The following is a 19192-nucleotide window of genomic DNA, read 5'->3' on the forward strand; positions in this document are numbered from 1 at the left end:
TGTACTTGCCCGCAGGTACCCATCCCCATTTTCTCCTGCCACTCCCAGCTTTTCCCGCACGTGCTACACATGTTTCCAGAAGATAAAGAGAGCAGAAGAGGGGGAAGGCAGTATGTGCAGCTTGGCTCCACTCTAGAAAGCTTATGCCATAGTAAGTTTGTCAAACAGTGCCACAGTTTCCTTGTTTGTTTGTTTGTACTTCATAAACATTCACACATTAGACCAATATGGATGAATTATATATTACCTTAACATTAATTTCACTTTTAGAGAAAATTATATATGATTAGACACAACACAAGCTTTCCTGAGAAGTTGTTTTTTAAATTCACATGAATCTTGTTAACAGCAGTTTTTATTAACTTCCAGAACATTTTTATCATCCCAGACTTGCTTTACAAAATTAGATTTCCATGGCACAAAACCCACAGGGAAAATGTGGCCTCTTCTTCCTCAACTTGCGGCCAGCCAGAGTCAATTACAAACCTCAGTAAGTTAAGTGAGTGATAGACTAACAAGCAAGAAGCACTGCACTGTGCCATAAGGGATGCAGCAAACCCACATAATCCACTGCCTAGGGATGGCATGAAGTTTAAAGGCAAATATGGTAGACAGATGTAAAAAAAAGGCAGCTGCAGGACATAACCTGTGTGCTGGTGGTAGAAGCAGCAAAGTTCAGCCTCTTATAAATATTGTTGTTTGAAAAAGAAAACCGGGCAAGAGCAGTATTGCGCTTTTGCAGTAGTTTGTTTGAAGCCCTCTGCTATTCAGGCCAACATGGGTCACATCCACACCACACATTAAAACACTATTACACCATCATGGCTTCCCAAAAAGAATCCTGGGAACTGTAGTTCATTAAGGGTACCAAGAGTTGTTAGGAGACCCCTGTTCCTCTCACAGAGCTACAACGCCAGAGTGATTTAACAAGCAATCCCCTCTTCTCATGCAACTCTGAAAATTGTAACTCTGTACCACATTTTCCTATGTTCCTAAGTGATAAGCCCAACCTTCTTTCCTCCGTTGTGTTTGTCTTGCAGCTTAGAGGCGGAAAGACACTGGAAGAACAGAACAGAGAACTCTACTCAAGTAAGTCTTTCCTCAGCACATGGGTAGGCCCTGTTGGTTACTTTTTTTATTAAAAAGCACTAGAACACCTATCACGCTTCTGCATAATTCTACCCCCAGCCCCCCCCCCCAAAGCCACTGACTGACAAAATAGGTGTCAAACAAGGTCTGGTTTACTGGCTACTGATGCCAAAAGTCACTGAACCCTACACTCTGCCAGCGAAACTGCTTACGGGATTCTCCTCTGTAGTTTCTCATGGGCTTCTGAAGGAAAGGAGTTGGAGGAGATTCTCAAAGAAGGTAGCTTAAAGGTGGACTAAGCCCAGCCTATTTACCTTCCTCCTGCTTTTAGCTTATCTTCCCTGCCTAGGACCGTAAAGTATTTCAGAAAGAGGGGACGGTCAAGACAGAAACTGTTAGGGTACCTAGCAAATTACGACATCAAAAGCCATAACTGCAACTCCTCACTACTATTAACAGAACGAAAGGGAATCTATAGAGATTCTGGTAGAAAATGAAACCTATTCTCCAATCATTAACAGTAGTTACATAACCTGAAGCCAACATCTTTGAATGTAATCTATAACCTTTAAAGCCATTTGTTATGTTCTCCAGTGGGTTATGTATTGCAACCTACTGTTTTGCAATTAAGTCTTCCTCTTGCAGTATAATTTGTTTGTTCAAATGCACATCTGCATTTCATCATGAGTGTCAATCACAAGAGTACACCCTGTATTAGTTGCAGACCTCACTGCCACTGCACCACTTGCAATCATTTCATTTCATAAATAGAATGGAACAGGCTTGCTGACTCCCCTAGACCTTGTGGAACTTTTATCAACTGGCCAGAAGCAACAGCAAATAGTTACATCTAAACCAATGCTATGCAAACATAAACCAAGAAGCAGCATCATATCACAGATGTGACACTGCTGAAAAAGGCTTATGCAGGACATCGCTGTCAGGTTCTTTCCATAAGAATACACCTGCATAAGAATATACTAGCTGTGGGATATCTTAAAGCTCATTGATACTAACAAGCCAGATCCTGTCAGCTGTTGTACTGGCAAAGCAGCAGTCAGAACAGACCTCCACAGCTAGAGACCCATCAAGCTGAACCCAATTTAACAGTCATGTGTTATGTGCTCCCTGGTGCTTGACAACCTCCACTACCTTTGTAATTTCAGACAAGCAGCAACAAGCAGTTTTTGGGCTCCTGGTGGACTACCTTTCCCAACCTTTGGGTCCCCAGATGTTGTTGGACTACAACCTCCATCAGCCCTAGCCAGCATGGCCAATGGTCAGGAATGATGAGAATTGTGGTCCAGCACCATCTGGAGACCCAAAGTTTGGGCAAGGCTGACCTACATCATGAATGTCTGGCTGCCAGGCAATGTGTAACTTTGTGCAGGTCAAGAATAGGAGCAGGCACTCATGTCCTCTGCTGGCACAGAGCTGCAACTGGTGAAATTGAGGAATAATGTACTAAATACAAAAAAGAAAGGTTTCTGAGAGGATCAAAACCCCATTATTCAGAACATCAAGGAAGAATGCTACTTTTTTATTATTATGAACTCATAAGAGGTGGGAACTGCACGTACAAGGTGTTGGTTTTTTCCTGTAATAAAATATACAAAACCTACAGAATGGTTCACTCTCATCTGCACTAACAGTCACCCACATATTCATCAATTAGTGGTAGGCTGGAATACAACTAAGTATGGACAGAAAAAGATAAAGCAGAAGAAGTGTGGAAAATCATTTAGCATGATCCAAGTGTAAAACAAATCCTGTAAATCTAAAACCAAATTAAACCCCCTCTGGCTGAACCTTGGCAATTTAAGACTACACTCACAGGAAAGGCAGAATAAATTCTTCTGTTTTAAAATACTTTAGAACATCTTTTAAGACAAGGCATGCAGATGTTCAGCTGTCATAAGAGTATTAACACTAGTCCAACCTATCACATTGATTATCTAGCAGCTTTGGGGTGATCTGAGCAGGAGGCTGTGGAATAATGGACCACAGAAGAATAGAATCACCTGCCATAACTCCAAGAACCAGCACAGCCTGATTTTATCATGTGGTATCTGAGGACATTCACACTTTGAACTGCCACCATGCAGATCTACCACAAGCTCCAGGCAGGGACCTGCCAGATCTTTCATTCTTTTGGACACATGGCCAGCAGAACTTGGTCTTGGAGAATAGCTCTGCTTCTTTAATAGCAGCATGCAACATGTCCAGCAGCTTGCTCGGAAGTGTGATGAAAGAAGGGTGCACTTATCAATTTTTCCCATTTAGTGAAAGATACAAGAGCTTTTTTAGAATCAGGAGTCAACAACTTGCATCAAACACAACAAAACTACAATGCAAATATCAAAAAGACTACATGATCAGCTCTTCATTTTCATTTGTGCATAAGACAGCAACTAAAGTTATCAAGAGACTGGAACAGCTCCCCTATGAGCAAAGGTTACTCTCTGTGTGGAAAGATTAGAACATTTGAAACTTAGAAAAAAGGAGTTAGGCTGCAATCCCAATCCCAGGTTCTCAATTACGAGGCTTGATAGAGCAGCACCACCAGCACCCTGTCCACAGCTCTGGTCCTCATGCTAGCCAGGACAGAAAGCAGAGTGGAGCAGGAGGGGGAAAAATGCTCCTTCACTACATCAGCTTCTAGGCTGACACAGTGAAGAGGCCTGAATCAGGCTCATCGCAGACATGTGACAGGAGCAGGATCAGCACAGGATCCAATCCCTCCCCCACAACATTCTGTTTTCATCGGTTTCAGCCATTCAGGCAGGCACACTGGGGTATTCCTAACTGTCAGGGCTTTCCCACCAATAGCAGAGTTCCCCCAACAGTGAAAGCCAGTGATGCCGGGTGCATACCTCCATCTCATCCAACCCCCCTCCAGAACAGCAGATGGGGGGGTTGGGTTGCTCCAACAGCAATGATAGAGTTGTATAAAATTAAGCATTAGGTGGAGAAAGTGGATAGAGAGATGTTTTTCTTCCTCTCATAATACTAGAATCTGAGGTTACCCAGTGAAGCTGAACGTTGAAGATTCAAGACAGACAAGATGAAATTATACAGCCATGAGAGTGGCTATATACTATAGTCACAATGGATTTTTTGCATTCAGCAACTGAAAATACCCCCCACACGTCATTCTGATGCTTCCCGTAAGCTCATTTCAAAACAAAACCTTACAAAACTTATAGTCCTGAACTCAGAAACATTTGCTTAACAATCCTCTCAATTTTTATGGCAATACACAAAACAGTCAGAGAGAATAGAGAGTTCAAAGTCTAAAAAGAGAGAGAGAAAAACCAGACCTCTTTTGGACTTTTTTCTGTCAATGGTCTCATAATTTGTTGAAATTAATTAAAATGTTCACAGAGTACCTGTAATCCCATAACTGACCTTGCCCCATACTCTGACCTTCATCTTCTGCAGTTTAAAAGTTTTTTAAAATGCCTGGCTGATTTTTAATTAATTTAAGAAATTTTGCATTGAACTCAATGATAATATCAGGCATGCTCAGTAAGAACCAACTGTCAGTGTTCTAAAAGCCAGACTCACAGCTGCTGGGCTTGCCTAATCAGGGGACCACACCCATGCCAGACCTTTATTTCACTTGAGACAGCCATGGCTTCCCTGAAAGAATCCTGGGAAGTGCAGTTTGTGAAGGGTGCCGAGAGGAGATTCCTATTCCCCTGACAAAGCTCCAGTGGCCACAATGGTATAACAGTCAGCCACTCTGATTGAAGCTCTGTGAGAGGAACAGGGCATCTCCTAGCAACTCTCAGCACCCTAAATACACTTCCCAGGATTCTTTGAGAGAAGCCATGACTCTCCAAAGTGAAATACAGTAATACCTCGCATTAACGTACTCAATGGGACCAGAGCGAGTACGTAAACTGAAAATGTCCTTAAAGTGAAGCACTACCTTTTAAAACTTTTTTTACCTCTCCTTCATGCGGAGCCTCAAAGCCCCACGCTAAAGTCTCTGCTGCTGCGCTAACGCGCCTCTTAGCTAATCGCAATCGCACCTCCCGGCTGATTTGCGGTGGCGCGATCGCATCTATTTCCACCCCCACGCGCTAAAGCCTCTGCTGCTGCGCTGCGTTTCTGGAGAAATACAGGCATATGGAGCATGTACGTTATAGAGAGGCGACGTTAAGTGAAGCGACGTTAAGCGGGGTATGCCTGTAAAGGCCTGGTGTGGATGTGGCCAGGGACAGCTTTGCTTTAAATTTGGGTGGGAGGCTACAAGTGCCTGCTGAAGAATAAAAAGGTGAGGGAAACCCTGAAACAGAATGATACTGTTCACAGTGTTTTCCTTTTGGAAAGGAAAGCGGCTTCCCCTCTGCCCAGTACCCACCCATCCAATCTCCTCCCCTCCCCTTCCTGCCCCTTCCCCAGGTCCTGGGAGACCAGGGTTTGAATTCCCACACAACCATGAAGCCCACTGGGTGACCTTGGGCCAGTCACTGCCTCTCAGCCTCAGAATACCGCTTACCACCTCTGAATACCGCTTACCATGAAAACCCTATTCAAAGGGTTGCCATAAGTCAGAATCAACTTGGAGATAGCCCATCAAGCATGATTGCACAGGAATAAATCCCACTGAACTCAAAAAGCATGCAAATAATCAAACCTATCCTCCCCCCTCCTATCCCCTCCCTCTTGCCCCTTCCCTCCCCCTTCCTTCACCCCTCCCTTCACCCCTACCCTTCCAATCCCCTCCTTCCCCGCCTTCCTTACCCCCTCCCCCTCCCCCATGGTCAGTTTTACCTATCCTAAGCATGATTGCATGGGAGTAAATCCCAACTGAACTCAATAAGCATGCAAATGATCAAACCTGCCCACCCTTCTTCCTTCTCCTCCCTCCCATCACCTCCCTTTTGCCACTTCCCTCCCCCTTCCTTCACCCCTCCCCTTCCAATTCCCTCCTTCCCCCTCCCCTTCCTTCTTCTCCCTTCTACCCTCCTTCCCTCCCCCTCCCCCTCCCCCATTGTCAGTTTTACCTATCCTAGCCATGATTGCACTGGAGTAAATCCCACTGGACTCTATAAGCATGCAAATGATCAGACCTGCCTTTCCCCTCCTTCCCCTCTCCTCTCCCCTACTCCACCCTTCTTCCTCTCCTCCCCTCTTCCTCCTCCCCTGCCCACTCCAGCCCTTCCTCCCCATGGTCAGTTTCACCTATCCTAAGCATGATTGCAGGGGAGTAAATCCCACTGAACTCAACAAGCATGCAAATGATCAATCTGTCCTCAGCAAACTTACACAGGATCCCATTGCTTACCTCCCCGACTAAAAAGCAGGGAAATTCACTAATAGACAAAACAAAAACCCTTGCCATTTAAGAATGTACCTATGGACTGCCTTCAAGTCAATTCCGACTTATGGCAACCCTATGAATAGGGTTTTCATGGTAAGCGGTATTCAGAGGGGGTTTACCATTGCCTTCCTCTGAGGCTGAAAGGCAGTGACTGACCCAAGGTCACCCAGTGAGCTTCATGGCTGTGTGGGGATTCAAACCATGGTCTCCCAGGTCGTAGTCCAACACTCTACCCACTACACCACACTGCCAACAGATATTTCTATCAAACTTTAAAAAGCAGGGAAATTGGGCAGCTATAGTGAATGCACCAGGGGAGCAGGAGACCTGAACTCCTCTCTGAGATATTGGACTGCCCTACAAATTTGTCAAAATGCAAACACAATTTGGGTTGGCCTTTCACAGTCCAACCCACTTCCTGTGTAGGTTGGAAGAATTTGCTAACATGTGCCTCTGAGAATATGGTGAGTGGTGGCAACACCTGCAATCAGTCCAAATAACAAAAACAAGACATGTGCTGTGTTGATTTTGTTTTAGCAGGGAGGAAGCAACAACATTAAAACAGTTGATAATAGTTCAGATAGTCACTTTAAATATGTTTGATTTACTTTGTAATTTTAGTGAAGTTTCCTATAGTAAATCATTCTCTTTTGCTTCTGTTTCTGTGAATATGTGAAGTACAGCAACACTTTGCAACACTAAAAAAAAAAAGCTCCAAAACTAATTGTGGAATAATGGCACTGACTATTCTGCAGAATAGTTTCCAGCGGACATGAGCAGTGTCTCAGTTTGCACAAGATAAAATAGTGGGAGGGGTAATATATTCTAGCAGAATTCTAGATGTGCTCTATGTTTTTAATTGACCATGCCCACCTTTCCTTAGGTGGAGTAGTTTAAGCATAGCAGGCTGAAAACATGCATCTTGGGCAGGCCAAGATTGTTTTTTCCAACAGCTAGAGTCATTGGTGAAGTAGCAACATATTGTAATCAGTCTGATTTTACATCAAACTGCAGTTTCAGATTCAACTGTTAATGCGCCCAAAACAGAAAAAGAGCATAACCTCCAGTTTGAAACACAAAAGACTCTCTTCACCATCATATGACACTGACCAATAAAAAGGCTTTGAAATTAATAAAAATAAATTTGACACAGATTTCTACAATGAATAATGAGAGAAATATAATTTTCTAGGTTAGATTCTCTGTAGAAGCAGTAGTAACACAGAAAAGAAGCAAAGTAAGAAGAATACCAACAAACATAAAAATGTAATTCTCCATCTCTGGAGATTGCAGATGTTGCCACCACTCACCACATGTTCAGAGGCACATTACCAAATTCTTCCAAACTACACAGGACATGTATTGGACTGTGAAAACCACCCAAATTGTGTTTGCATTTTGACAAATTTGTAAGGGAGTACATTATCTCAGGGAGGAGGTCAGGTCTCCTGCTCCCCTGGTGCATTCACTATAGCTGCTCAATTTCCCTGCTCTTTAAAGTTTGATAGAAATATCTGTTGGCTATAGGTACATTCTGAAACCGTAAGGTTTTTTGCCTATTAGTGAATATTTCTTCAAATAGTGCAGAATTAAACTAAGGAATTTGCTCCACAAGATGTAGTGAAGGCTGTCAACTTGGACAGCTTTAAAAAGGGATTGGACAAATTCATGATGTAGGAAGCTACCAATGGCTACTGGCCATGACAGGCGTGTCTAGTACTGGAAGTGGTACGCCTATGAATACCAGTTGCTGGAGAGCACAAAAGGGGAGAGTGTTATTTCACTCAGGTTCTGCTTGTGGGCTTCCCATGGGCATCTAGTTAGTCAATGTAAGAACAAAACGCTGAACTAGATGGGACTTTGATCTGATCCAGCAGTCCTCTTCCAACCAACCTGTCCAAAGCCAGTCCTGCATAAATCCAGTTTCAGTACAATGTATAGTGCACTTCTTTTTCTTTTTGCAATTCTAGGAAAGAGTACTCATATTTGAGGCATGGCAGGAAGAGAAATCAGCTAATTGACTAGAACTAGTCTGCATCACTTGTGGAGATTTATCAAGGAACATTAATTCATGTAGCAATTTTTATTCTCTACAAACAGGTATAACTATGTGGAAAACTTGAATTTAAACATCAAAGATACTTGTGCAAACTAGTTTGTATGCTAGGACTGTAAGACACACTATAAAGGATTACAAATCTATTGTACCCATAAACATTCAAAGTGTAAGGATTAAAAAAAACCCTACCCTTGTAATGTATTCTGCCATCTGCTACTACTTCTGATGCAAAGATGCAGCAGTATGACCTGCTTTCAGTGGAGCACCATCCTGTGTTTCTGCATGAATCTCTCTTGTGGGCATGTTCTTCTACACAGGAAGCAACTGATGGTGCAATCCTATGTATGCTAACTCAGATGTAAGCTCACTGTGTCCAGTACATTTGTGTTTAGGACCTGTTGCAGAGATACAGTAAATTTATGGATGGATTAATGGCTAGGTGGTTGTTTGCAGCATGAACCTCCGTTTCTTAGAGAATGCAGCTGGGAACAGCAGCCTTCCTTTCTTCCAAAAACAGCAGCAACCATCCCAGTGATTTGGGATGAAGACTGAAATTTCGCACCATTTACACTGGGATGTATGGGCAGACAGGCTAGCACTTTTTGTGAACTAGTGACTTCTACAAGGTCATTTGCAAGGCCAGCGAAAAAATGATGTAATGCATGTACAAAATCCAATATCTGTTTCACAACCTCAGCCCATTACACATTTCCAGTGTGGCCTCTGGTACTGACAGAGTTGCCCAGCCCTTTTTTAGACTGTTGCCTGCTGCTGCTTGTCATATTTGTTAATTTTCTACACCCACTATTCACATTTTATCTTTGAGCCTCACTTGAAGCTTAGCATTTGCAAAATGTTCTGAATAATTTACACATGCCATTATGAGCAAGAGAAGAAGAACATGTGTTGACGAAGAACAGGCCACTCCGAACATCAAGGAAGTGATAAATGGAGACAAGAAAAAAATGCCACATGTCCCTATTATTCAGAAGGCTGCTCCTTATTCATCACACCCCATCAAGCCGAGAAATATCCCTCAATTCAGATATAACATCTCACATACCATTTTAAAGTAATTTGTCTGTCCTACTGACATTAGATATGTAGAAATGTTTATCATCAGAAGCCGCCCTGATCAGACACAACTGGGAAAGACAGGGGAGGAGGAATCTTATTGCCATTTTTTCCCTTTTATGCTTTTTTTCCCATTGAGTTGCTCCCAAAGCAGCTGTGGGCATTCTGTGTGACCACATGGCCCTGTTTTCCCTTTTTCTTTTGGTACAAGGATGGATACAAAGGCATTGCAGGCTGAATCATCCATCTTTTTGTTGCACCCACACACTGAAACTCACTCATACCAAGTTCAGTGGCTACAGTACAGTTACAGGTCAATCTAACCAAAGGAAAATATTTTCTTTATACATTATAGCAGCAAATGCCAACCTTTGGGGCTTGTAGGCACAGGTTGCATTTTGAGAGAGGGCCATGGACACTATCTCCTCTGGTCGCTTCTCTGCCTTTTTTCTCACCCTTCCCTCTAAAAAGGGAGGATTCGCTTTACTGGATCCCATTTTTGTTTGTGTGCACACATACACCTCTCTATTTTCAATTTCCTGATTTTTCCACCCCAATCTTCCAGACCATTCCTCTTTCCTTCCTTCTCTCCCCCATACCTTTCAGTCACTGCTCATCTAGTCCAAGCCTTGAAAATCACATAGAGGTGAATGGGGGGAGGGGAGTGTATTGCTCTTCCAGCTTCCTCCTTCAACTTTATGTACTTTTCAGTGGGGGAAGAGGTAGCCTTATCACTTCATGAAGGAGCGGGGAGAGGGCAGTCAGAGGCTTTGTAGATGCCAGGGGAAGTCTTCAAGGGTATGACAGTGGCCACAAGCAATATGTTGGTGACCCCACTGTAGTACAAAAAGAAAATACATGTATGAGCGAAGCCAGTTACAGATAAGGCTTCTGAGTACTGCAGATAACAAGCTCCCATTTGCTCTTTCATCCTCACCCTGCTTATTCTGAGAACAACAATGTTCCAGTCATATAAGATTAATTTATTCATATTTGAAACCTTTCACTATCATAACAAGTGTTGGAAGCCAAACTGTCCTTCTGCTGTTCAATCACAGTACTTGTATCTATCCTGGAAAAACAGTGCTAACATTCAAAGGTATAAAGGCTAGTACAGCTCATATATAATGGCCTCGTCCAACCACAGTAGAAAAGTAGAGCTGTGAATCAACTTCATTCCTCATTCAGCCTCCACATTTTCAGTTTAGCCCAATCTGAGGATATGTAACATCTACATGGAAGATGATATCAATGTCATAAGTGATAAAATCTTGAGAGCTGCCATGATAACGATATGCCTCATCCATCAACACATCAAAATTCAGAGAGAGGGGAGATTTCAAACCTGGCAATCAGAGGACCAACTGTAAAGAATTTAACTCAGTGTGACCATCCTGCCTACGGTATCATCAAATTCTTGAGGCTCTTTGAATCCTGATTCTCAAACTGCCTCACCCAAATACTCAGGAGGTTTGGATCATTTGTGGCTTTCCTCCCCCTGGCTGTCCTCCTCCTGTCTGAATTTGGGTCATGGGCGACTGATGGGATATCTAAAGAGAGTGAGTATTCCTGTACGTTAACAAAAAAAATAATCAGATCTTAGGTTTTTGTTTTATGCTGATATTTGGTTTGAATGTTACTTGGGGAAGGGCTATAGGCCAGTGGAAGAGCACCTGCCTTGCATGCAGAAAATGCCGGGTTCAATCCCCAGCATCTTCAGACAGGGTTGGAAGGGATTCCCTGCCTGAACCCTTGGAGAGCTGCTGCCAGTATAGACAATGCTGAGCTAGATGGACCCATAGCCTGACTCAGTATAAAGCAGATCCCTACGTTCCTATGTTATTACTGTTCTTACACTGCACGTCACTCTGAGGCACTTTTGTGTTAAAAAAACCCACCCTATATTAACAACAGAAATAGTAAATAAAACTTTAAATTATAAAGAGGGCATTTGTGCATATAGTATTTAGCAGGAGAGAACTACCAATTGTGTTGTCCAAGAAAGCTTTGAGGACTTTACTAGAACTACAGTTTCATCAACCAAGCTATTTCAAATAATGCAGTTTTAGATTCCATTATCTTATCAGAAAGAATTCTGTGGAACTACAGTTAGTTTTTTCCACAATAAAACGCTAATTCTAAACCAGATCGCAGTCTTTCACATGTGGAAAAACATAAAGGTTGCGATTATACTGCTAGTCATGAGGTACCAAAATTGTGGATACATTCTCCATCAAAAATAGAAAAACACAAGTTCAAAGTAGAATTTTGAGCAGGCATGATCAGGACCTGCAAGATTTTAGATAAAAAGCAACCGAAAGCTTGCACCCAAATGTGACCCAAAAGTGGGAGGGTCATTAAATGAAACTTCACAGCTACAGCTGTACACTTCTGACTACAATTCCAATATACACAGGCCATGAATAGTTGGGCCAGCTGCCCTCCTTTTGGATGAGCAACCCAATGTATGTTAGTGGGAGCCAAAAATAAGTTAAGGCATGTAAAGCTTCCAAGCTGCCGTGTCAAGTGGGAATGCAGCATCATGTCATGTGGCAGCATCTTGATATCTGTCAACACAAAGTTTTGTCCCAAAGGAACCCCTACAAAGAAAAAAAGCATATATGCATAGCCAGAGTAGCTGAAAAGGCATAGAAACAGAAGTTAAAATGAAATTAAAGGTCCTTTTGCCACTGTGCTTTCAAGAAAGCACAGAAATGACCCCATAGCAGAATACTGGATCTGCAAGCACTCCCAGACAAAATGAATATCATAACTATGGAATTTCTCTTCTGCCACATCCCCAGCTCCATACTCATTAGACTCCTATACAAAACCATTGTCCATATCTGCCAGGTTCAAGAATTTGGCAGATACTTTGGGGCAATGGATTCAAGTTGGTTCACAGTTCTTATTCATTAATTTGTATCCTCTCTTTCCTCCCAGCCCACGGCGGCGGCAACAAAGCACTAAAACACTTTAAAACATCATAAAAACATCTTAAAATACATTAAAACAAAACAGCATTAAAAACATTTTAAAAAACAACCTTAAAAAGGGTTAAAAACATTATCAAAAACATATTAAGCAATTCTGACACAGATGCAGACTGGGATAGGTCTCAATTTAAAAGGCTTGTTGAAAGAGGAAAGTCTTCAAAAGGCGCCGAAAAGATAGCAGAGATGGCGCCTGCCTAATATTCAAAAGGAGGGAATTCCACAGGGTAGGTGCTGCCACACTAAAGGTCCATTTCCTATATTGTACAGAACGAACCTCCTGATAAGATGGTATCTGCAGGAGGCCCTCACCTGCAGAGCACAGTGATTGACTGGGTATATAAGGGGAAGAAGGTCTTTCAGGTATCCTGGTCCCGAGCTGTATAGGGCTTTGTACGCCAAAACTAGAACCTTGAACTTGGCCCAGTAGCAAATGGGCAGCCAGTGCAATTCTTTCAGCAGCGGGGTGACATGTTGGCGATACCCTGCTCCAGTGAGCAGTCTTGCCGTCGCATTTTGCACCAGCTGCAGCTGTCGGACCAACCTCAAGGGCAGCCCCACATACAGCGCATTATAGTAATCCAGCCTAGAGGTTACCAGTGCGTGGACAACAGTGGTCAGGCTCAGTTTTAGATAATGGTTCACAAATTAAGACTGGGGAGGAGGGGGAACTAATCACATTTAGGTATCATGGACACCCCACAACATGATTCTAGGATGAGACAATTTAAATGGCCAGTGGTCCCATGCAGACTGATGGAGAAGGCCCTCCAATTCACCTCTCCCTCTGAGGCAGCCAGGTGGAACAGCTACTTATGGAGACAGTTCTGGAATGGCCCAAAAAGATTTATATGGAAATATTTGAATTGCCTGCCTCAGTCTGGGATTGAATTGGCAGAAGAAATACTGTCAACTGAAATTGGGATGGATTATTTGATTAACGCTGCATACCTATCATATTATCATTGATTCACAATATTCTTGTAAATATGTCAGCAAATAATGGCCCCTACAAGATTACAGTTGGTTTGCTAGGAACTCTCTGTTTTGGTAATAAACATCTCAATATATTGGCTTGGATCCTAAGTCAACTCAAGGAAGTTCAGGGAAAAGAAGTTTCCCATCCGTTCCTCTTCCCCCTGCCCTAGTCCTCCCAAAGGTACTCCGGAGGACCAGGGGGCCCTCCTGAAATTGTAAGATGGAGCATGGGAAGGGGGGACTGCGGAGTGACAGGGAGATGGGAAACTTTTCTTCCATGAATTTAATTAAGTTAACTTATCTTAGAATTTCAAGTCTAATTTTGAGCAGGTGCCACTGTTGTTTAAGCAGCTCCCTATACCCTACCCCACAATTTTCCAGAGGGCCTTCTGGAGAGGATTTTTGGAAGGTCCAGATGGCTGCAGGGATGGGGGATTTTCCTTCATTCATTTCCTGCTACAGGTGCAATGCTGATCCCACATGCAAGAGTAAAACTATAGTGTGATAATGGGCAGCAAGGAAGAGTCAGTTCTGCACATCTTCCTAACAGACTGCTACCTCTCGTGTTGAGACAACTGATACAAGTTCTGTAACTTTTTCAAACAAACAAAAATAAGAACTAATGCTTTTCACTAACGCTACCAAAACTAAAGTCCCAATGATGAGACAGCTGCACCCTCGACAGATATGAGAAAATCTAGAGGCCCGTGAATGGAGCCATAAAAGTGGCAAACCTGCACCCAGAAAAATGGGCAGGGCAAACAGATATGTTGAAGAGATACAAAGCAGTGCCTCCTATCTACCCTGTGATAGTGCCCCACAGTTTCAATCAATAGCTTGAAGTGCACTTCTCTACCAACTTATCTGAAATCAAGGCTAAGGGGCATCAATACCACTGTACCTGGGCTCCTACTGGGAGGAAGGGTGCGATATAAATCTAATAAATAAATAAAATAAATGTTGTTCCTAAAAGAAAGATCATACTAGGCATCAAATACTACTGCCACCCTCTATTTCTCAAAAGACTTCATTTCCAAACTCACACTTCCCAACTCCAACAGGCTGGGTTTGGTCGGCTGTAACATTCAGATTCTATGCATTAAACACACCTTTATTTCAAAGGGGTTAAATGCAACAACCTAATTCTGTAGGATCAATCTATATAACATTAGGGCTTATATAGCCTACAAGGCAACTGTTTCATCACTTGGGCTTCTGAACAACTCTCTCAGGTAAGCATGTGTTGCTCTGTCTTGCTATACTCAAACCTTTCCCAAGAATGCTATGTATTATCATTGTCATCATCAATGACAAGCGAGTGAGTCCAAACAACACCAGTGATGAAACAGACATAACCCTCAAGGCTTGTTTAGTACAATTAATGCTTTCAAAGAGTCCATCACAGGAGCGCAATTATTTGCCTTTGGCTCACAAAGAAGCAAACCAAACAGCAGGCTACCACTCAACACTCACTGCTGGACAGCTTTAGAATGAACAGTTTTAGCAAACATGTTCACAGTCTGTGTCTCAAGAACAGGAATTCAAACTCTTCTGGAATTCTGAAGAGTAGGGGCAAAAATAGACCAAGTAGTTAATTGGGGGGAAATGTGACCAAGTAGCAGGCATGTTAAAGAAGATGTCATTGAGGAGGTTCAAAATTTCAAACCAACTTAAAAACTTAGCAGTGACATTATATTGTAACCCCGTAAGACTCCTCAAGTAATAATCTGCACAAAACATCAAGCTAGTAACATTGTTTTGCTAAGTTTACTATCCTTGGTAATTAAAGGACAACCTCAGCCAAAAGAAAACAAGCGTTCTGAAGTCACCAGTTTCTATGGGACTTCAGAGCAAGTGATAATGCCTGTAATGCTTGTTTTCCTAATGACCATGCCTTCCATTCCACAACAATGTCCTGTGACTGAAGAATTTCGAATGCAAGGGCAGCTCTGTTAAGGGAAAATACAACTCTTCAAGCCAAATAACTCAACTTATAAAAGAGGTGTGGAGAACCTTGGTCCCAGGGGACAACTGGAGCCCTCCAGGCTTCTCTTCAGTTTTTGGGACTCTCCGCAGACCATATGCCTAACCAGCCCTACTCTGCACGCTCCTCACGTGTTTCCTTGAATTCTGATAATGCCATTTGCTTGCCTAGATGGAGAGACCTCTGGATTTTGTGTGGCTGGAATATTGCCTACTGCACAAAGGTAACAGCCACATCCATTCCACCTCCCAATTTTAACTTTGGCCATGACCACCACCAGCATGCAGCCCCCGAGAATGTTTCTCATAAGGGAATGTGGCCCTTGGGCTGAAAAAAAGTTCCCCATCCTGGCTATTACCACCAGCACCCTTTGAACAGTTATACACATAGGCCTTTCACTTTCACAAAAGGGCCAGGGAAAAGGCAATCAATCAAACAACACACCCAACGTAGAATAGCAACCAGACTGCTTTTTTATATATTATCACTATATAAAGCAATGCCATTCTTATCTTCCCCTAGCACCTGTGTATTATGCACATGCTCATATCCACATTAACATAGCTGTTTCTAAGACAATATAGCCATTAATGATAGACTATAAACTCTCCCACTGGGTTTATAGCTTGGCATTAAACTGCTAGATTTTCTCTGCCCACTGTATGTTTTCTATTGGTTTTCCGCATACTTATCTCTCTCAACCCTTGTTATACCAATACAGGCGAGATTTCACGAATTCTAATACTACCCAGTCAGATCTGCCTCACGGTTTCCCTTTCAGGTTTAAGACACCATAACAACCACAACCCTTCATCATCCCCCTGACATTCAGATGTCTGACAACACAGGCAGGTTGTCACTCACTCTTAAGGGCTGCAATGAGCGACTTTCCATCTTTTATGAGCTCCTTGATGAACTTGTTGGTCTTGTCCAGCTCAGCTTCGTGAGACTTCAGCCGCTCTCGGAACTGAGGGCTGTCCAAACAGCAATCACTAAATTCCAAGGCAGGTAGTCCCATGATTTTTTTTTTTCAGATCCCTTCCAAAGCGAGATCCTTTACAAAACAAATCAGCTGGAAAAATGAATGCACACAAATGAAACGTCCTTCTCAAAACGCTTAAAAAAACTATTAAAATTTAAAATATATGCAGTTCATTCCGCAAAATTAAAATATGCACCCACTGAGTAAACAGCCTGTATTTTGGTCTCCGGAGGAGGCGGGGCGTCAGGTTCAGAGACAAAAGTAAAACAATTAATTAAAATGATGACAATAATAATGAGCAAGTCAAACAAGGTTTGCACTAGGGGCTGCTTCAAATACCAGGGGGAGAGGACAGGAGCCGTTTGGAAGAGGGGGCGGTGCTGCTGTAGTGGTAGCAAATGCTGCTGCTGCCGCCGCTGCCGCCGCCACAGAATTGCTCATGGCGAGAGCTCCCAAACACGCTGCAAATGCAGGGGTGGCGGTGCAGCTACCGTTGCTGCCGGATCCTTCTGTCTCTCTCAGCTCGGTCAATGCGGCGGCGGCTACTGCTGCTGCTGCAGCTACCGCCTGAAGGACCTCCCAGTAAGGCAAGATCTCCTGCGTGGCCTCGTTGAACAGGAGCAGGAGCAGCGGCTCTTTAATTCAGCGCAACCATCTCCGACGGTATCCGGGATCAATCGGGACACTCCACTTCCCCCATTGGAACGCTGGATATCATTTTCCGACCGCGCTGCCCATTGGAACGTTGTGAGAAGAGGGGGTTCCTTCCCAGAACGCAACCCCGCCTCTCTTGCGCCAGCCGCAGCCAATCAGCGCCGCTCCTGCTCGCGGGGCAAGGAAAAGGGAAGGAAGAAAGATGTCCTACGATGACAGACCGGGGATGAGAGAGGGAGCGGCCAGAGTTATGTCAAACCGCATGGAAGTTGTGTGCTCCCTCTCCCGTCGCCGCTCTCTCCCTCTCCCGCCTTCTTAAAGGCACAACCTTTGTAGTGGGGGAGGTGTGGTGAAACAAGGGTTGCTCAAGGGCATTTCTTGTAAACCTGTTGCTACAGACTAAATGGGGAAACCGAACCATTTCTCTACAGGGAATTAACAGGCCCGTAAGGCACGTTCGGGCATAGAGAGAAAGGGCGAGAGATTGCCTTGTCTAGCGCTTCCTTTGGAAATGTTCCCTTTAAAAGCAAGAACAATCCCATTTATTCTGTCCATAGCATGCAGAATAAAGGGCTGGAACAGCACCCTATTTCAAAAAGGGTGTCATCTTTTTCCCCTGACGGCTCCACTTGTGCCTTTCACAGCAACCTAGCAATACATTATTTTCTGCAAGACAGGCAGAAAGTTACCATCAGTAGAGCGGCGAAAACTGGGAAGTGTTTCACCTGTTGAATTTTTGCCTAGTGCAATTATAACTCCTCTAAAGCGAGTTTATCATGAACTTCAGCCTCCACTTAATTAAATTAAGCCTCAGCTTAATTTCCATTCCCTAAATCCCATAGAGTAAAGGTGTAATGTTTGCACCAGATGCATGTCTGTAATTTATCCAAGCACCACTGGTTATTGGATGCACTGGAGTGTATCATTACTGTCCTTAGCTATGCACCATGAGATAGCAATTTGAATGTTAAACTAGCTATTATGTGAGAGTTCTTTTATTATTATTACTTTAATTTTTATATACACATTGAACAAAGAAGGAAAGCAAAAGGAGAGGAAAATAAAGTGAAGAGGGGAACCATCAGCTCATAGTAAAATACAATAATCATCAATATATCCATTTTAATTTAAACATACATTGGTATGTGGCCGGAGCCATCATGGGGAGACACAGTATTTGGATTAGGACCGCAGCACAGGGAGAATCATAGAGTTGGAAGGAAGGAACCTTGAAGGTCATCTAGTTCAATTTCCTGCTCAATACAGGGTCTGCAGTGCAGGATGCAACAGCAGCATCCCTGACAATAAATAGCCATTCAACCTCTGCTTAAATGCTTCCAGAAAAAGGCAGCATACCAACTTCCAAGGCAATCTGTTACACTGTCAAACAGCTCTGTTGAGCAAAAAGGGATTCAGCCAATGGTCTTGCAGAGTATTTTGCAGTGAAGCCCTGTGCACAAGGCTTTGCAGATAGTGCCTGAAACAAACCCCTTTTCAGTTGAGCCAGACCTGTACCTGTCCCATACCTGATATCATATAGGTGTGGTTTGGCCAAAATAGCCTAACAGGGCAAATGGAGTAGGCCAAATTAGGTTCATGGGACAGAAGTTCCTCCCTGTTGCTGTGCCATGCAAGCCTTTGCTCAGCTCCAAAGGGCCAGAAAAGAAGTTTGGGGGACAATGGGATGGTGGTAGGTTTAATCCTATCCACAGTCTCAGAATTAGGGTCCCCCTTTGGCCCAACATTGCACACAGACAACACTGATATTCACTTAACCACACAGGTAATGTGCAACACATACACTTGTCAGTGATATAACAAACTGCGAACACACACAAAAAACATTCCTCCACATACAGCACACAGGTCAGCCAGACACTACAATATATACTTGAACACTTTTTTTGTAAAGGATACCATCCCTCTTAACTAACAGAAATGGAATCAATACAAAGAGGACACTGGAGGTTCACAAAGAACATGGGACCTACACCAGCCCAAGTTGCCCATGAGTGAGAGGCAGGATTGCATCTTGAGTCTTTATACA

At 43.2% G+C, this 19192-nt stretch overlaps 1 protein-coding gene across 3 annotated transcripts in view; it reads right to left on the reverse strand.

Annotated features, from left to right (window-relative positions):
* Window positions 1-17428, reverse strand: part of ARHGAP26 (Rho GTPase activating protein 26) — a 421406-nt gene extending 403978 nt beyond the window's left edge. Inside the window, exon 1 of one of the 3 annotated variants that reach the window (XM_061616980.1) lies at window positions 16374-17428. In XM_061616980.1, the coding sequence (XP_061472964.1) occupies window positions 16374-16527 (154 nt within the window). In that variant the 5' untranslated portion in view covers window positions 16528-17428. The remainder of the gene's footprint in view (window positions 1-16373) is intronic. The other 2 variants (XM_061616983.1, XM_061616984.1) reach the window with 2 other exon arrangements.
* Window positions 17429-19192: the final 1764 nt, after the last annotated feature.

The sequence above is a fragment of the Rhineura floridana genome, chromosome 3 (genome assembly GCF_030035675.1).
Source record: "Rhineura floridana isolate rRhiFlo1 chromosome 3, rRhiFlo1.hap2, whole genome shotgun sequence".
NCBI lineage: Eukaryota > Metazoa > Chordata > Lepidosauria > Squamata > Rhineuridae > Rhineura > Rhineura floridana.